This window comes from Neoarius graeffei, chromosome 8, assembly GCF_027579695.1.
Source record: "Neoarius graeffei isolate fNeoGra1 chromosome 8, fNeoGra1.pri, whole genome shotgun sequence".
Lineage (NCBI taxonomy): Eukaryota > Metazoa > Chordata > Actinopteri > Siluriformes > Ariidae > Neoarius > Neoarius graeffei.
The window spans coordinates 60,911,098-60,929,661 of record NC_083576.1 but is presented as its reverse complement, the minus strand read 5'-3'; the positions used below and the strand labels follow the sequence as shown (position 1 = coordinate 60,929,661).

The 18,564-nt window shown below is 44.5% G+C and overlaps 1 protein-coding gene across 6 annotated transcripts in view; it reads left to right on the top strand.

The window, feature by feature from the left end:
- Positions 1 to 18,564, top strand: part of mid2 (midline 2) — a 387,129-nt gene that overhangs the window by 314,641 nt on the left and 53,924 nt on the right. For 3 of the 6 annotated variants that reach the window (XM_060927966.1, XM_060927965.1, XM_060927967.1), the window contains exons 3-4: positions 15,682 to 15,747; positions 16,767 to 16,862. The exons of 1 other annotated variant lie outside the window; for it this stretch is intronic. In XM_060927966.1, the coding sequence (XP_060783949.1) occupies positions 15,682 to 15,747; positions 16,767 to 16,862 (162 nt within the window). The remainder of the gene's footprint in view (positions 1 to 15,681; positions 15,748 to 16,766; positions 16,863 to 18,564) is intronic. 2 more of the 6 variants (XM_060927968.1, XM_060927970.1) reach the window with 1 other exon arrangement.

Below are 18,564 nucleotides of genomic sequence, written 5' to 3'. Positions count from 1 at the left end.
CCTGTTGAAGTAACAACAATCAGCAAACAACCAAGAAAACAAGGCAACCATTACAAATGAGCTGACAAAGTACAACTAAATAGAGAAAAATAAAACCCCAACAGCGAACACCAAGTCATCATGACCAGGCTAGATAGTACTGTACACGGCCTGGGTGGGTCAAGACCGCCAAGACAGCTACATGATTACACAGTGGGCAAGGAAGCATTTATTTCTACCTTTTAATGATATAGCAACCAGCAAAATCCAAAGTGAAAAAAAACAAATAGAAAGAAAGGTTTTAGGAAAAGAAAAAAAAACCCTTACAATAACCTGGTTACATACGTCTGCACACCCTTTTTGTCATGAGGCATGTGACTGAGCTCAGAATGGAATAATCACATTCAAACTCATATCCAAAACTAATTATCGTCCATAGTGAAGCGATTCAGATTAACCCCTAAATAAAGATGTTTCTGCAGGATTTTCTTGACATCGTCTTGGTTTTCTTTGCATGGCCTGCAAAGGGTTTACAAAGCATTTATGGAATCTTACTGGTGAAAGTTATTGTTCAGGAGAACGGTAACGTCAGCAGGTGGAGAAAACAGGGCACCATAGTGAACTTGCCAAGAGCAGGATGTCCCTCCAAAATTGACAAAAGGGCAAGATGAACACTTATTGGCGAGGCTGGCAAGAGACCTACAGCAACATTAAAGCAGCTGCAGGAATATCTGCCAAGTAATGGGCACGCCATGCGTGTCAACACTCTCTCTTGTGTTCTGCCCAGATCTGGTCTGTGGGGTAGACTGGCTAGACAGAAGCCTTTTCTCATGGAAAAAAAAACATCTAAAATGTCTGATAGGACCAAAGGACGACTTTTTGAGCGTAACTGTAAAAGATGTGTTTGGTGAAAAACAAGACAGCTTATTACGTAAAGAATAGCTTAACTACAGTGAAGCATGCTGGTGGCAGCATCATGACACAAGACTGCTTTCCTTCAGCTAGGACTTCGGCTCTAGTCAAGATGGAGGGAATCATGGACGGCTCCAAATACCAATCTACTCTGGTAGAAAACCTGCAGGCCTCTGTTAGACAGCTGGAGATGAAGATAAATTTCACCTTCCAGCAGCATAACAATCCAAAGTACAAATCCAAGTCAGCAAAGGGACTGGCTTCAGAAGAAGATCGATCTTTTGTAATGGCCCAGTGAGAGCCCAGATCTAAATTGTATCAAAAACCTGTGGAATGAAGAGAGGGATGTGCACAAAAGATCCCCTCACAATTTGATAGATCTGGAGCATTTTTGCAAGGAAGAGTGGAATAAAATTTCCAAATCAAGTTGGTAGATTCAAAAAGCCTACCAGGTACCAAAAGAGCCTGAGCGTTATATTGCAAGCAAAAGGTGCAACATGGTTATTGCCACCTTTTTCTTAATTTTAATTCATATTTGTTTTTCCACTTGAGTTTTATTGGTTATTTGTCTTGGTTTAATTTTTTACACCGCAGGCCCAATTAATTTTAACAGGGGTGTGTAGACTTTTTATATCCACTGTATGTATCCAACACTTGGCAAGGCACTTGCGGTGTCCCTTTTATTTTATTCATTTTTAAAAGTAAAGGATACTGAAGATACAAACGATACACGCCAGCAACTAGGAAAAGTGCAGCCTGGTACCTTTTATTTCTCATTATACACAGATACCAAGCAGGTTATAGCAAGACATAATGGTCACAAATATTATCTGACATTTAATTTTTATATAATGTGTGTGTGTATATATATAGGTATATGTGGATATAATATAGCCGCATTCACTGGATATGAGCAATCGCATGCTCGGATTGGCTACTCTACTACGAGGCTGAGTAGAGAAAAACAAAATGGCAGAGTGTTGCTGAACCAACTGAGGATGAAATAAAAACTACTTGAAAACAAAACCCCAAAAATTATCAAGTATTTAAAAGAAACAGAAATAGCTAAGGCAGCACGGTGGTGTAGTGGTTAGCACTGTTGCCTCACAGCAAGAAGGTCTGGGTTCGAGCCCTGTGGCTGGTGAGGGCCTTTCTGTGTGGAGTTTGCATGTTTGAGTGTGAATGGTTGTCTGTGTCTATGTGTCAGCCCTGTGATGGCCTAGCGACTTGTCCAGGGTGTACCCCGCCTTTCGCCCGTAGTCAGCTGGGATAGGCTCCAGCTTGCCTGTGACCCTGTTGAACAGGATAAAGTGGCTAGAGATGATGAGAAATAGCTAAAAGAATATATCTTCACACACATCCACCCCCCCCAAATATCTCCTGTTCCACACTCCAGCCCAGTTGGTGGCAGTAATGCATCTTTAAGTTGGTTTTCCATTTGCCAAAAAAACCTAAAGAAGAAGAAAAATACAAAAAAGCGCAACAAAATATGGAATAACAGTATTTGATGGTAAGAATATATATATATATATATATATTATTTATCAGCTGGGAGGTCCGTATGGTGAAACGCCGTGATCGAGGTCTTGAAAGTACTGAGCGAGGCCCTCTGGGCCGAGGTCAGTATTCAAGGCCGAGGTCACGGTATTTCACCATACAGACCGACCTTAAGCTGGTAAATAATATATTTATTTTTTTCTTTACCAAATTCTAACAGAAAACGAGAGCGCCCGAAAGGGAAAACCGAGCCGAGCCGCCATTTTGAATCCTCATTCATGGCTGTAATGCAAATGGCTTCCTCCTCGGTATACAAGTGCACTTCCATGGCAGGAAAAAAAAACTACATGTTGCCGCCTATGTAGTCCCCTATTTATACAAATAGGAGTCATTCAGGATTCAGCCATGTTTTTGCTCGGTGTTAGCAAGTTACAGGTTTTTAGCTTTCTCCTGAAATGTTTTATTTTATTTCTTCTTCCTCAGGGCAGTAAAACTCGCTTTCGCTGTGAACACTGTCGTTATTGCTATCCATGCTGTAAAATTAATGCTATTCTCCTGAGAAATGGGAAAATAAATGTTGACAAAAATTGCTACTATGTTTGTTACTGTTGTGAACGAGCGAGTCACCAGAGGTCCGTAACCGGGGTCCATAACTGGGGTCCGTACCATAGGATACGCACCCGCTCGCCAGCCAATCAGAGCGCAGGATTTGGACCGTGAAAAAAATGAATATATTTTTCCCCCCAAGAATTATTATTATAGTGGGTGGCACAGTGGTGTAGTGGTTAGCACTGTTGCCTCATAGTAAGAAGGTCCTGTGTTCAAGCCCAGCAGCCGGCGAGGGCCTTTCTGTGTGGAGTTTGCATGTTCTCCAGGTGCTCCGGTTTCCCCCAAAGACATGCAGGTTAGGTTAACTGGTGACTCCAGCTTGCCTGCAACCCTGTAGAACAGAATAAAGCGGCTAGAGGTGATGGATGGATGGATATTATTATAGCATTTTTCACAAATTGCTACCGTCATTTCGCCAGTTTGTTTACATTCTAAGCGGAAATGATTTTGTCTGACGTTTTGTATAGAGTTTTTATTTATCGATTTTGCAAAAAATAAAAATACTTTGTTTCTCAAAATCCAGTGACTATAGATAGAATAAAACAGGTGTTCCACTCAATCTTGTTGTATTTGGCTTATAGCCAACTTGGCGCTATGCGACTTGTCGGCTATCAGCTCACGTACGACTCGATTTCGTGGAATAACTGTTAAATATACTGTTGTGGGTGCCTTCACAGTCACATGATTTCCCAGTGAGTTCTAGCTTTCAGGAACTCAACGATTCACTCCGATGCACTGACAAAGCATGACAAATGATTCACTCCACCCTCCCGCTCACTTTTAGTTCATACTGTTGGGTTCATGAGATTTTGGGAACAGCAAACTCCAGCATTCCTGGATGATTACAAAAGACAGGCACCTGTTTGTTGCATGCAGCCTCGGTATTTTCTCAACAGTTTAAACTTTCCCCAAAGATAACTCCACCTCGAGCGCTGGAAAGCTTGTCTCTTCTCGGAGTAAATCACTGTCACTCAAATTCGAGGGAAATTCATCAGCACTGAATGTTATTGCACAAAATGAAATGTAAAGTTATTTCCCCAACAAGCCACCTGAGCCTTTTTTTTTTTCAGATATTTCATGCTTGTTCAAATTGTTGCCGCTTAACTCATTGGCAGAAGAGCCAGGCTTATTTCTGTAAATTAATTTCCATTTGTTATGCTGCCTGTCAGAAGCTGGCCTGCAGCTCATCTTATGATGATTATCCTTGGATGCTTGTGAAGTTTCTGTTCGGTTATTAGAGATTGCATGGGAGAAATCTGAGCTGTTTCACCTGAGCAGACTGTCCTCCATATACAACCCCGATTCCAAAAAAGTTGGGACAAAGTACAAATTGTAAATAAAAACGGAATGCAATGATGTGGAAGTTTCAAAATTCCATATTTTATTCAGAATAGAACATAGATGACATATCAAATGTTTAAACTGAGAAAATGTATCATTTAAAGAGAAAAATTAGATGATTTTAAATTTCATGACAACAACACATCTCAAAGTTGGGACAAGGCCATGTTTCCCACTGTGAGACATCCCCTTTTCTCTTTACAACAGTCTGTAAACGTCTGGGGACTGAGGAGACAAGTTGCTCAAGTTTAGGGATAGGAATGTTAACCCATTCTTGTCTAATGTAGGATTCTAGTTGCTCAACTGTCTTAGGTCTTTTTTGTCGTATCTTCCGTTTTATGATGCGCCAAATGTTTTCTATGGGTGAAAGATCTGGACTGCAGGCTGGCCAGTTCAGTACCCGGACCCTTCTTCTACGCAGCCATGATGCTGTAATTGATCCAGTATGTGGTTTGGCATTGTCATGTTGGAAAATACAAGGTCTTCCCTGAAAGAGACGTCGTCTGGATGGGAGCATATGTTGCTCTAGAACCTGGATATACCTTTCAGCATCGATGGTGTCTTTCCAGATGTGTAAGCTGCCCATGCCACAAGCACTAATGCAACCCCATACCATCAGAGATGCAGGCTTCTGAACCGAGCGCTGATGATAACTTGGGTCGTCCTTCTCCTCTTTAGTCCGAATGACACAGCGTCCCTGATTTCCATAAAGAACTTCAAATTTTGATTCGTCTGACCACAGAACAGTTTTCCACTTTGCCACAGTCCATTTTAAATGAGCCTTGGCCCAGAGAAGACGTCTGCGCTTCTGGATCATGTTTAGATACGGCTTCTTCTTTGAACTATAGAGTTTTAGCTGGCAACGGCGGATGGCACGGTGAATTGTGTTCACAGATAATGTTCTCTGGAAATATTCCTGAGCCCATTTTGTGGTTTCCAATACAGAAGCATGCCTGTATGTGATGCAGTGGCGTCTAAGGGCCCGAAGATCACGGGCACCCAGTATGGTTTTCCGGCCTTGACCCTTACGCACAGAGATTCTTCCAGATTCTCTGAATCTTTTGATGATATTATGCACTGCAGATGATGATATGTTCAAACTCTTTGCAATTTTACACTGTCGAACTCCTTTCTGATATTGCTCCACTATTTGTCGGCGCAGAATTAGGGGGATTGGTGATCCTCTTCCCGTCTTTACTTCTGAGAGCCGCTGCCACTCCAAGATGCTCTTTTTATACCCAGTCATGTTAATGGCCTATTGCCAATTGACCTAATGAGTTGCAATTTGGTCCTCCAGCTGTTCCTTTTTTGTACCTTTAACTTTTCCAGCCTCTTATTGCCCCTGTCCCAACTTTTTTGAGATGTGTTGCTGTCATGAAATTTCAAATGAGCCAATATTTGGCATGAAATTTCAAAATGTCTCACTTTCGACATTTGATATGTTGTCTATGTTCTATTGTGAATACAATATCAGTTTTTGAAATTTGTATATTATTGCATTCCGTTTTTATTTACAATTTGTACTTTGTCCCAACTTTTTTGGAATCGGGGTTGTAAAAGCCTGTCTTATATCCCGTTTTGTTTCTTTGCTTGACCAATTGTTTGCTCACACTCTTGTCCGTTAACTCTAACCTGCTGTCTCTAGTTGCATGTATTCTCTGCCAAACACGTTTCAATCCCAGCAGAGGCACAGAGTCCACAGATAATGGTCTTATTAGAAGAACATCCTGCCTGTCTGACTTAGTCACAGATATAACATGTTTTTTTTTTTTTTAAGCGTCCGCAGTACTCAAGGATACTAGTAGGATCGACTCACAAGCTCACCAGGAATAGATAATAACCACAGAGCAGTATTTTCGGCAAATCTATTGAACAGTTCCTTCCCCTTTAACGTCATGTGAGGGTATAATTAGCACAACTAGATATTTTTCTTTTCAGTTTCCTTTTCAGGAGACACAGGCCCTCCTCCTTCGGAAGAAGAAGAGATTAAAGAGGTCATTACTTGTCTCTTTAACCTTCATGCTGCTTGCACATGGCTGTATGATTGGATGTTCAGCATGCTGTTCTCAAGATGGTGGCTGTTATGCACAAAACAAACTCTGCATGAGCTGATTAATTGTAGTATATGGAAAATGTTGTCTAGCAATCGGACTTATTGGCATGAAGTCATACTTTAACATGGCCTGAGACAAATTACGGCCATGACCAAAGGATAGGAGAAAACCGAGCCATGTTAAGAGCTTAGTGGCATTACCTATGCAGTAATTAAATATTCAAGAGATATGCTAGGGGTGGCACGGTGGTGTAGTGGTTAGCGCTGTCGCCTCACAGCAAGAAGGTTCTGGGTTCAAGCCTAGTGGCCGACGGGGGCCTTTCTGTGTGGAGTTTGCATGTTCTTCCCGTGTCCGCATGGGTTTCCTCTGGGTGCTCCGGTTTCCCCCACAGTCCAAAGACGTGCAGGTTAGGTTAATTGGTGGCTCTAAATTGACTGTAGGTGTGAATGGTTGTTTGTCTCTATGTGTCAGCCCTGCGATGATCTGGCGACTTGTCCAAGGTGTACCCCGCCTCTCGCCCATAGTCAGCTGGGATAGGCTCCAGCTTGCCTGCGACCCTGCACAGGATAAGCGGTTATGGATGGACGGATAGAGATATGCTGGGCCTCATGGTTCAGTTCTCAGGAATCAGTCAAGATTTATGTGTCATTCCATAATATTAGTGCATATTATTATATGCAGTTTGTAAATCAGAAGTATTGTACTAGAACCCTTATTACAGAGATGAGTTATTATGTAAGGCCTGTAAATAGACTACAGGATGGAATCAAGAGGACACACTTGTAAACAGCAGTCCCACTGGACTTTCACATCTAATTTCTCCACTGCAGTGGTGCAAATCAGGCCATAATGCACTGTCTGGTGTGATTTTTGAAGGTAACGGTTCAGCAAATAGCTAACATTCGTCAGCTAACTGCAAGCAAGAAGCAAAATTAGCTGAAAATTGCTATCTGAGAGACTGATGTGACTGCTATTATAGTCCCTATGAAATGGCTTCTTAGCTGTGATTTGAGTCCGTATGCTGACTTAGTTCCTTCTGAAGCAGCAAGTTAGAGTGTCATGGCGTTGAACTCCATGCCTGATTTACACAACAGCCAGACGCATTCAAGATATGCCACACCCCAACCGAAATCAGTAACTTGCTGGAATAAATATGAAGGACAGAGAAGAGAGTTACACTTTTACTGATGGAGAAGCTCCAGCGGTATATAAAGGTGGAATCACATTCTCGATCAGTCGCAGTAGCGACGTATTCCAGCATTGGAGCTTTACAATAAAACACCTATGAAGGATGCCTGTCACATAATTGTATAAATTGTTTCATGACATTACAGGCATTTAGCAGATGTTCTTATCCAGAGCAACATACCCAAAGCAGCCAGGGGGTTAGGTGCTTTGCTCAAGGGCACTTCAGCCATTCCGGCTGGTCCAGGGAATCGAACCAGTGACCTTTTGGTCCCAAAGCTGCTTCTCTAACCTTTAGGTCACGACTTCACCTCTTCAAAATGATTAAACTCCAACCATTTTTGTTCCTCAACCAAGCAATGGTGGGGGAAAGGAATAATGTGTGGGGGGAAATGCTCAGCCAAACATGCGCTGACAAAGTGCTGCTGTGTTCAGAACATCCACTCACCCACCACTATACATACAGTCCATATACAGTCACTATACAGTGAATCTGACATTTTGTAGTTCTGTTCGAATTCCCAACTGTAAATTTCATTCACTATGTAGTGCACTACCTAATCATCGTGACCACGAGCTGGCCTAGTGGTTAGCGTGTAAGGCACACTGCAATACAGATGCGAATGGGGAGTCAAACTCTCACGGTTACCAGAGGACTACCCCCCGTAAAGCCAGTATCTCACTGGGCTGCGACAGCTTGCGACAAATTGCGAACATCATTCACGAGAGAGGGGGCGGCACGGTGGTGTAGTGATTAGCACTATTGCCTCACAGCAAGAAGGTCCGGGTTCGAGCCCCTTGGCCGGCGAGGGCCTTTCTGTGCGGAGTTTGCATGTTCTCCCCGTGTCCGCGTGGGTTTCCTCCGGGTGCTCCGGTTTCCCCCACAGTCCAAAGACATGCAGGTTAGGTTAACTGGTGGCTCCAAATTGACCGTAGGTGTGAATGTGAGTGTAAATGGTTGTCTGTGTCTATGTGTCAGCCCTGTGATGACCTGGCGACTTGTCCAGGGTGTACCCTGCCTTTCGCCCATAGTCAGCTGGGATAGGCTCCAGCTTGCCTGCGACCCTGTAGAACAGGATAAAGCGGCTACAGATAATGAGATGAGATGAGTCGCAAAGTGTCGCTCCTTTGTCGCTGAAATTTTGAACATGTTCAAAAAATTTGTGCGACAAAATTTCTCTCAAAATAGCCGCAAATGCGTCGCTGGTGTTGCAAAGCCATCGCGAACCCTTCTCAAGTCACTTTCCATGACGCTTCCTCTATTTCCCTGCCTGCCGAGGGAAAGTCGGGCTGCGACAGCCTGCGGCTAGTTGGAGACGCAACAATTGCGGTAAAATATCTCATCTCATCTCATTATCTCTAGCCGCTTTATCCTTCTACAGGGTCGCAGGCAAGCTGGAGCCTATCCCAGCTGACTACGGGCGAAAGGCGGGGTACACCCTGGACAAGTCGCCAGGTCATCACAGGGCTGACACATAGACACAGACAACCATTCACACTCACATTCACACCTACGGTCAATTTAGAGTCACCAGTTAACCTAACCTGCATGTCTTTGGACTGTGGGGGAAACCGGAGCACCCGGAGGAAACCCACGCGGACACGGGGAGAACATGCAAACTCCACACAGAAAGGCCCTCGCCGGCCCCGGGGCTCGAACCCAGGACCTTCTTGCTGTGAGGCGACAGCGCTAACCACTACACCACCGTGCCACCCCGCGGTAAAATATGTGAATATCAATTCAGTGTGATTCCAAGTGAAAATTGTCGCTAATTCGCATATTTTATCGCAATTGTTGTGTCTCCAACTAGTCGCAGGCTGTCACAGCCCAGTGAGACACTACCCTAACCCTAGCTATATAATAGGCAAGAGGCCAAGGGCTATGGAAACGGAGATCGGCACCGCCCAATGCGCCTGAAGGGCCTGGTTAGTACTAGCCTGGGAAATCCCATGCTGCTTTGCACAATCATTCCGATCTGAAAAGACAGCATGGAAACTATGGTCTAAAGGCTCGCCTGAGTTAGAGAGCCAATCAGAGAGTGGGGAGGGGTGGAAAGACGGTGATGCGTACTACTCGACAAACGGAAGCTTGTAGTTTATTTGGGACTGTTTACGGATCACATTTAACGTGGCGGCGGGTCCAGCTTCTCTCATATTTGTCTTGCACAAACGGCAGTAATCGTTCGGTGCCATTGTTTTCCTATTTTTGTTTTGCCTTCTCTTTCTCTTTCCTTCTCTTCTTCGCCTTCTTCGTCGCTCTAACTATGTCACCGGGTACAACTGCCATGATTGGCCATGGGCTACGTATACGCCAAATGATAGACATTCGCAACGTCCAATAAACGGCCGTTGACAATCGTAACCCACACCTCCCCTACGAGAAATTCAATAGGCGGATTCCAGACCATATTTCACTTGTGATATGGTCTGGTGTTAACCAGACTAGGTTAGTACTGGGACGGGAGACTGTCTGGTGAGACCAGGGCACGGTGCAGGAAGGTCTTTAAACTTTAGCCTAACCGTCACGAGGCACACCAAAATGCAGTGGACAGAAGCTGTACCCTACATCAGTCGACGTAGGCCAGCATGACATTCCAGCCTGTCACGTGAGAGATAATAATTACGAATATCCGGCACATAATTATGTCACACCATAACATCCCCTAGTGTCCGAAACGTATCAACAGCTGTCTGCCCTTATCTTATCCCCTCCCCTCGTGAGTGTTCAGTGTAGTAAACACTATAGAGTAAGTGAGTGAATGAGTGGACAAGTGGACAGCTCGAAAATAGCATATGTTTGCTGATGATAAGCTAATTCTGTAGAGCAAGAACCGCCTCCGGGACCGAACATAAATACATGGTTCTAGAAAGCATCTAATTGGATGATCACAAAGTTAAAATTACAAAAAATATATAATTTTACTGGAAGTGATGAAAATGAAAATCTCTAAAACTAGTTGACTATTTTTTCCCCATATATTGGCCTAGTATTCTGTTGGTATCCATAACATTAAAGGGCAGGTACAAAAGCTCTAAAACACTCGTTTTTATTTCAGGGGCACTTTAACTGGCAGTTTTCCTTTTTAATATTTTTCAGAAAGACTCCTGGGTTGTTGTTGGGTTTTTTTTTCTGTTGGCTAATAATACAGAAGTTTGCAAATTCACAGTTTCACCCAGCTGTATTGACATGCATTCAGGGTTTGTTTGTATGTATTTGGGTTTTTTTTTTTTTTTTTTGGGGGGGGGGGGGTTTGCCAAATGAATTTTCTTGGAATATTCCAATGTCCCTGTGATGACCTGGCGACTTGTCCAGGGTGTACCCCGCCTTTCGCCCGTAGTCAGCTGGGATAGGCTCCAGCTTGCCTGCGACCCTGTAGAAGGATAAAGCGGCTACAGATAATGAGATGAGATGAGATGAGATGAGATATTCCAATGTTTCCTGTATTAGAGGGTAAAAATGTAGAATTACAAATGTAGAATTTGGAGATAAAATGACAGAAATAGTGAAATCTATATAGACGAAACAAAGTGAATTTGTAATTAAAATTAAATGCCAAGCCGGATATAAGACGGTAGCTTCTCCTGAGAATAATAACACTTTCCCATCAGATACTGCAACACGGCTCAGCAATTTGGCTATAATCCTCAGCGTTATCGCTGTTTTCACAAACCACGCCACAGTTAAGTATCCATGCTAAATTGGGTTACCCTTCTTGTCCCTATGCCATGTGAGCCAAGACATATGGTTCGAGCTAATCTGAAGTGGTAGGCTAGTGTAATGGCTGCCAGAGTTTCTCATTCTTTTAAAAAAAGTCCTTTTTCTGATGGATTTAAGAGGCCAGCAACTGAATTTCCTCATGATCCAAGTAAAATCCACTATCTGTTAGTTAAGACAAATACAAAATGGCTTCTTAGTCACATTGTGTTTATGCAGACAGTGAGGTAAAATACACAACTGTTACTAAAGTCCTTCCCATGCCATGTGGCGGTGCCGATCTCCATAGCTAGGGTTACAGTGGGGGGTTCGTCTTCTGGTAACCACAAGAGTTTGACTCCCCACTCGCATCTGTATTGCAGCGTGCCTTGCCAGACGGCACCTTTTTTTTTTTTATGATGGTCTTTGGTATGACCCAACCATGAGTAGAACTCACGCTAACCACTAGGCCACAATGAGCATGTGGGCAGCCATTAAGTTAACCTTTACTTCTCTTTATTTTCATTCCACTATTATTACGTGTGTTTGGGTCTATAAGCCGCCATTTACAAACTCGCTGTGTCTTGTGCTGATTAGTTCAGCTGATGACATCGAAACACAGCCCCAGTGTGCATTTTAAGATCATTTGATAAATGCCCGCTTTAATTTCAAAATAGTTCGTTTGAATTTTGATGAGCATTTTGCACATGCTGGTAGCATTGCCTCCTCACAGCTCCAGGGGTCCGCGGTTTGATCCTAAGCCTGGGCTACTGTCCAAGCGGAGTTATCCCATGTCCAATACCCCTTTTCCACCAAATCAGTTCCAGGGCTGGTTCGGGGCCAGTGCTGGTGCTGGTTCACAACTCGTTCAACTTGCAAGCCAGCTGAGAACCAGTTTGCTTTTCCATAGCTCGCGGTGCTAAGGGAAGCCACATCATTACGTCGCTGTATACATCAGTTACGTCGTTGTATGCGTCAGTTACGTCGCTACGTTTGCATAAACCTTGGCGCGAATATCGAAGCAAAAACAATACAGAAGAAGCAGCAGCAACAACAATAATAATAATGGATGACTTCGCGTTTGTACAGCTGCTGCTTCTTGTCACTTAAAAATGGCAATCTTTCGCGGTCTTGTTATTGTTGTTGGTCTTAACAACTCCGCCCCTGCCCCCCGCCCCCCGCTGACGTAAGCAGTTCTTTCCTCTGGCCCAGCAGAGAGTTGGTGCTAGCCTGGAACTGGTTTTTCTGGCCCCAGAGCCAGTTCTTTGTCAGTGGAAACAGAAAACCCGGTTCCAAACTAAGCACTGGCCCCGAACCAGCCCTGGAACTGCTTTGGTGGAAAAGGGGCACATGTGGGTTTCATCTGGGTTCTCTAGTTTCCTCCCACTTCCCAGAACCATGCTGGTAGGTGGATTGGCCTAGTCTGGCTAACGCGACTTCAAAGCTCTGCGAGCATTTGGTCTGGCAAAGATATTAAGCCCAACTGCTTCCCAAAGGCGTGGTTGACCCGCCTCCCTGAAATGCCTCAGTTTGCTACTGGTCGAAGCCAGAAAAGGCTGTGACGAAGCTTAAACCAATCACATCACTCTTTCCTCTGACGTATGTGACGCGACGGAAACTGCTTGAGTAACAGGAAGAAGATAAATACCTCCAGGGCTGCTCTTTGCTCCGTTTTCAATGAGAACTTCCCGTTGAATGCTTTCAATACAGCATCTACCGCTGTGTCAAAGGCTTGCCGCTGCTCCATGTTCGTAATGTTTCTAGTGAATGAAGCGCTTCCGGCATAGATTCTGTAAACAATCTATGGCTTCCGGTCGCAGTTCTACTACGTCACTGCCTTGAACACGCCTCTACCAAGGGCCGTTGGAGATGCTCAAAGTTGATTGGCTCCTGATTTTTCAGGAGCTTGGAAGAGCTGTAGATAGCTTGCCTTGCCAGACTAAGCTCGCAACAGGCCCCCGTGTTGCGTCACGCTTAGGATGGGCGGGCCCAGGCTAGGATTGGCCAGGCTAAATTTCCCCTAGGTGTGAGTAAGTGTCTGCATGATACCTGGCGATGGACTGGTGTCCCATCCAGAGTGTATTCACCCAGGACTGGTTCTGGATCTACCACCACTCTCACCAGGATAACGTGTTTCCTGAAAATGAAGATTGCGCTCATACCTATTAATTCAGCACACCATAACCTCCAGAGAAACTCCTAATTTAACAGGTATGCACTCGGTGCACTTTGCGGCGGAGAAGCGCTATTAGAGTGTGTGTCTCTAGAGAGACAGTGCTGTAAGCAGTCTCAGCCAGCAGGCTCCGACATGGCCGTGCATTAAAAAATTCTCCTGTTTCCAAGGTTATGTAGAGTGATTGTTTTCTGTTGTCTTTTTATTCTGTTCCTGAAATAATTAACGACATTCACTATGACTTTTTTCTTTTTAAACCTTGCACCAGATTTTCTTAGTGCTTTGTCGTTTCTCTGATGCCCAAACGGTAAGGGAAACAGTGCTTGCATAATAAGCAGTTAACGGCTACTTCTACCGTACAAGCACACACATCATTATTAACGCATGCTCTGAATCTTCGTGACAGTTGAGTCCATAGAGCAGCTGTGATTGAGTCTCGAGGACACCTGGAGGACTGAGGTGGGGTTTACATTAGACCGTATCAGCGGATCATCAGATTAACGTTTTTAAAACGATTAGCGTGCACACAGCAACGCCAATACACGATTCGCGTGCACATAGCAACGCCAATACACGGATACGCTCGGCTCCGCAGGCATCCTGCGCTCCAAATCACTCCGCCCTGAACAGCGAGTGCCCTCTGGAGGGTGCGCACTCCGGCCCTGCGCAGCTCACAGAGCGCGCGAGTGAAGCGCATGAGCAGTGATTCGGGACTGAGCCGCTGTGTGTGTGATCCCAGCGCATATCACTTACCACTTGCAAGTAGAAGGATGGCAAGCCTAAAGACAATCATAACTACACAATGGGCAGTATTTGCATCAGTATTTGCAGTATTTTCATACTTTTATACTCTTTAATGAAAGGTGATACAAGGCGGAAGTCGGCGCCGTTTTTCAGCAGTCGCGTCACATGACCAACGCCAGCGAATCAGGAAGGTGGATGTCACAGTGACATTGTCCAGTGACGACACCAGCTAGAGCTCAGCACAGCATATCCGCGTATTCTCAATGTTTACACAGCACCGGACCAGACACGATCTGGATTGAATACGTGGACGCTGGCGGATTCCCGTTTCCCGGCGTTTCCAGGCGTTTTAATGTAAACGGACAGTGCATCCGCGAAGAAAACGAGACAGATACGGTCTACTGTAAACTTGGCCTGAGGTTGACCTTGCAGGCGCTTGGAAGTTGATCCATGTTAGGAGATCGGTGGTGTACAGTATCTTGTCTCGGATGAGAACAACATCTGGGTGTGTCTGTGTACATGATGATGATGATAACCAGGGTGATGAAGAGCTGATGGGCTCTTAAGACAGGACTGCAGCACGTTTTCATTCACTCTCGTGCTGTTTCTCCGTTCTCAGACTCTATCCACGTTCCTCTCTTGCTCATTGCCTAAAGTCTCGCTCAACTGGATGCCTCTCAAAGTGAAGAAATGTCACTGCTCCTCCAAATGCAGACATTCCAAAACTTTTTTTTTCCTCTCATCCCATTTCCCTCCTGCTTTTTTTTTTGTTGTTGTTCATTTCTCTGCTTTATGCCCTGTCTGCCATGGTATTTCTCTCCCTCCTCTCCCTCTGTGTGCTGCCTGCTCTTGCATGGCTCCGGCTGAGGCTTTGAAGTCTGCTGTCTGCTTTAATGAGCGCATTTCTGAATGGCTCTGTCTGTGCTTCTGCAGATTTAGAGGACTGAGAGCACCGCAGTGCTACCTTGCTCCAGGGACCTGTTTCTCTTTCACTTTCTTTCTCTCCCCTCTCCATAAATTCCCGCTTTTATCTCCATTTAATTCTCTCCCCGTCTCAATTTCTCACTTTGCTCCCTCAGTTTCTTCCTGTCTTTGTTTTTCTCTCTCTCTCTCTTCTCCCCTTCGCTCTTTCTTTCTCTGCATAATGCCACTTGAACAAGACTTCTGTCTTTCCTGCACTCCGGGGAAATGCTGCTCGGGTTTGATGTATAAATCATCCCCTTCTCATTTGCTCTTTAATTAATGACCCCCATCTGTTCTCGCCTAGCCTCTCAGAATTTGAAAATGCTGACAAGCCACGTGAATGGCTCCACTTGTTCGTCTGATGCAACCATCCAACGGCAGCTGAGTACAGAAAGCGTACCTGCTCCCAGGTGGCTCACACAGCAGAGAGAGAGAGAGAGAGAGAGAAGCAGGGATGAGTAGCTAACACCAGTTCTAGGGAGCCAGCTATGCCAGTAAGGCTGTGTGTATGTGTGTGTGTGTGTTTGTAGGGTTTTCACATGAGCCCCGGCAGAGTATCTGAAGCAGTTATGGAGGCATCAAAGACGAGCGCTGCGGTGAGTCACAGGCTACTTTGGCCCTTCTCTGTGTCGGAGGTGTGCGGGTGCCCCGATGCCCGCATTGCTGACAGCAAGGGGATAAGTCGAGAGGGTTCGGCTGCATCCCACATGCATGAATCGCCATCAGAGGACAGCCAGGCTCCAGCCTCTTTTCCATGTGCCTGTTTTATTATTGTGTGTGTCGTATTCATGGCTGTTCTCATCACGCCACGCGTTCTGGAAACTTGTTTTACTTTATCTATCCATGTCACTACCGCTAGCCGCCTCGTCAGGCACCATCTGTCATTCTCTCATCCTGATTCAGGTAGATACACAAGTTGCTAACTAGAAAGACTAGGTTTATTCAGACTGACATCTCCTGTGGTTTGTATTTTTTGTCAAGCATGCACAGCCTACAATTTCTCATCATACATATAGGTTCTTGGTAGAGATTCGTCACGGCTAACAAACAGAGCGTGGGTCTTTTACATACATACTTTACAATCTGTTACTTGGCACAGAGACAAAACAAATGGCCAGTCTCTGGCGAACCTTTATTTTCTTGAGGAAGCATGTTTTTCACAGTGGACGCCGGAGCTGACGGAGTCGAGCCACAGAATGTCTGCTCCTGACTGTACCCCTTCACTGATAATGACTGTGTGAAACTAATTTACCATTAACTTTTTTGCTTCGAACTCATACTCTTTGTGTCTCGCTTGAGTTTTTTGATCATTCCTCAATATGTGCAATCCATTGAGGGCTTTGCTTTTTTTTTTTTTGGTCTGAGGTGGAACAGGAGCATCTAGGACATTTAGACTCGATATAAATATGCTACATCAATCTGTTTACGATCGATGCAACTAAAGATGACATTTCAGTTTGAACCTCGAACCTACAAACCCGAAAGAAACCAGAGACGATTTTCAGAGGCAATTTTAACAGCCTCATCCCAAAACAGAAACGAGCGTACAGCACTTCTTGAGTTGAAGGCTTGATTACCTTCCCAGCTCAACGCAGCGTCTTTTTCTTTCCAACAGCAAACTCTGGAGAATAACCTGACCAATCTGGTAAAAAGGAACAGTGAATTAGAAAACCAGATGGCCAAGCTCATCCAGATCTGCCAGCAGGTGGAGGTAAGTCCAGCCAACTCAGCATCATCATCAGCATCATGACACCCCCAAAATGCCAGTCTTTCCTCAAAAGCGTCACATAACAGATTAGTCTATTTTGGACACTTTGGAAGGCAAGAAATTTCTTCTTCCTTCATTGTCAGTGACAAACTTGTAGAACATTGATTCAAATTGTCACCGAGATCAAAATAAATCATGCAGATTGTGATTATATCTCTCATTGGCCTCCTGTTTTAAATGCATTTTATTGATTGAGTTGATGGTTCAGTCTGTGCAGAAATCTATTGTTCCAGAGAGCTCGAAAAGGCAAATGATGAAGGTCTCTTACAGGAAACGCAGCACTGCTTGGGCAGTCACTGTCAAAATCATTTGTAGAGTCAGTTTTTGTCCATTTTCCCGCTCTGATTATAAAATCTGTTCCTTATAATGGAGGAAAGAACCTTGAAGATGGCTATAGACAGCCTAGAAGTAATAGAAAATACACTAGTTCCTCCCGTCTAGGACCAGGAGACAAAATGAGAGCCGTGTTACAAGAAGGTCGAAATGGTAATTGCAGATTTTTTTTTTTTTAAGTGTTCTAGTTCTGTAGCTTATTGCTGTCCAGGTGAGGCTTATAACAGTACGTTCACACTGCAAGGCTTAATGCTCAATTCCGATTTTTTTGTGAAATCCGATTTTTTTGTGAGGTCGTTCACGTTAACAAATATATGCGACTTGTATGTGATCCTCAGTATGAACGAAAAGCGACCTAAAAGTGTTCCGCATGCGCATTGCAGGATACGACGACGTCACACGCAGTGAGCATGGCCAGTGTTTACGGAAGTAACCTAAAGTTTCCTGTGTATGACAGTAGCCAGCATGGAGTACCTGGCGATGATGCAGTTGTTGTTGCGACGGAGCCAGAACATGCACAATAGCCTGATGTTAAGGAGGAGGTTGAGAAGGAAGAGGGCAAGGGTTTTGGCTCAGGCGTTCTGCGGGGTAGTGACTGCAAACTCCGTTCAAAGGAACGTGTGGGTGCGGAGTCGCATTGATGTCATGCGCCACGTTGTTGTAACTTTTTTTGAGAGACCCGCCGCCTACTTCAGCGCAGAATAGTGACGTTTGTGGCTTGTTGATGACGTGTAAGTCGGATGAATGCGACCTGGCTGTTCAGACTGAAGTCGCATATGAAAAGATCGGATAGGAATCGGAATTAGGACCACATATCCAAACGGCCTGGGTCGGATTTGAAAAAATCGGATCGGTGTCGTTCATATTGTCAATAAAAGATCGGATACAGGTCACATATGGGCGAAAAAATCGGATTTGAGTCACTTCAGCCTGCAGTGTGAACGTAGTGTAATTCACAGATAGTGATGTGACTCAAAAATATATCCGTAACATGCAGCAATAATTGAATTTGTCCATGAAATCCTATTGTGTCCCAAACAATTTGTTGCTAACTAGGCAGATCTTGTTTGTAATTGCACCAGAATTGATGTCTGTGAAGATTCTCAGTCATCCAGGTCATAGTAAATTGTGAGTGGTAGAAGAGAGCAGCTGGACTTGCGTGAAGATTCTTGAAGACGTTTCACTTCTCATCATGACGAGCCTTTCGGATGAGAGGTGAAACGTCTTCAAGAATCTTCAGGCAAGTCCAGTTGCTCTCTTTTACCACGCACAGTTCACCAGAATTGATTTTTCCATTGAAACGTTTAACAAA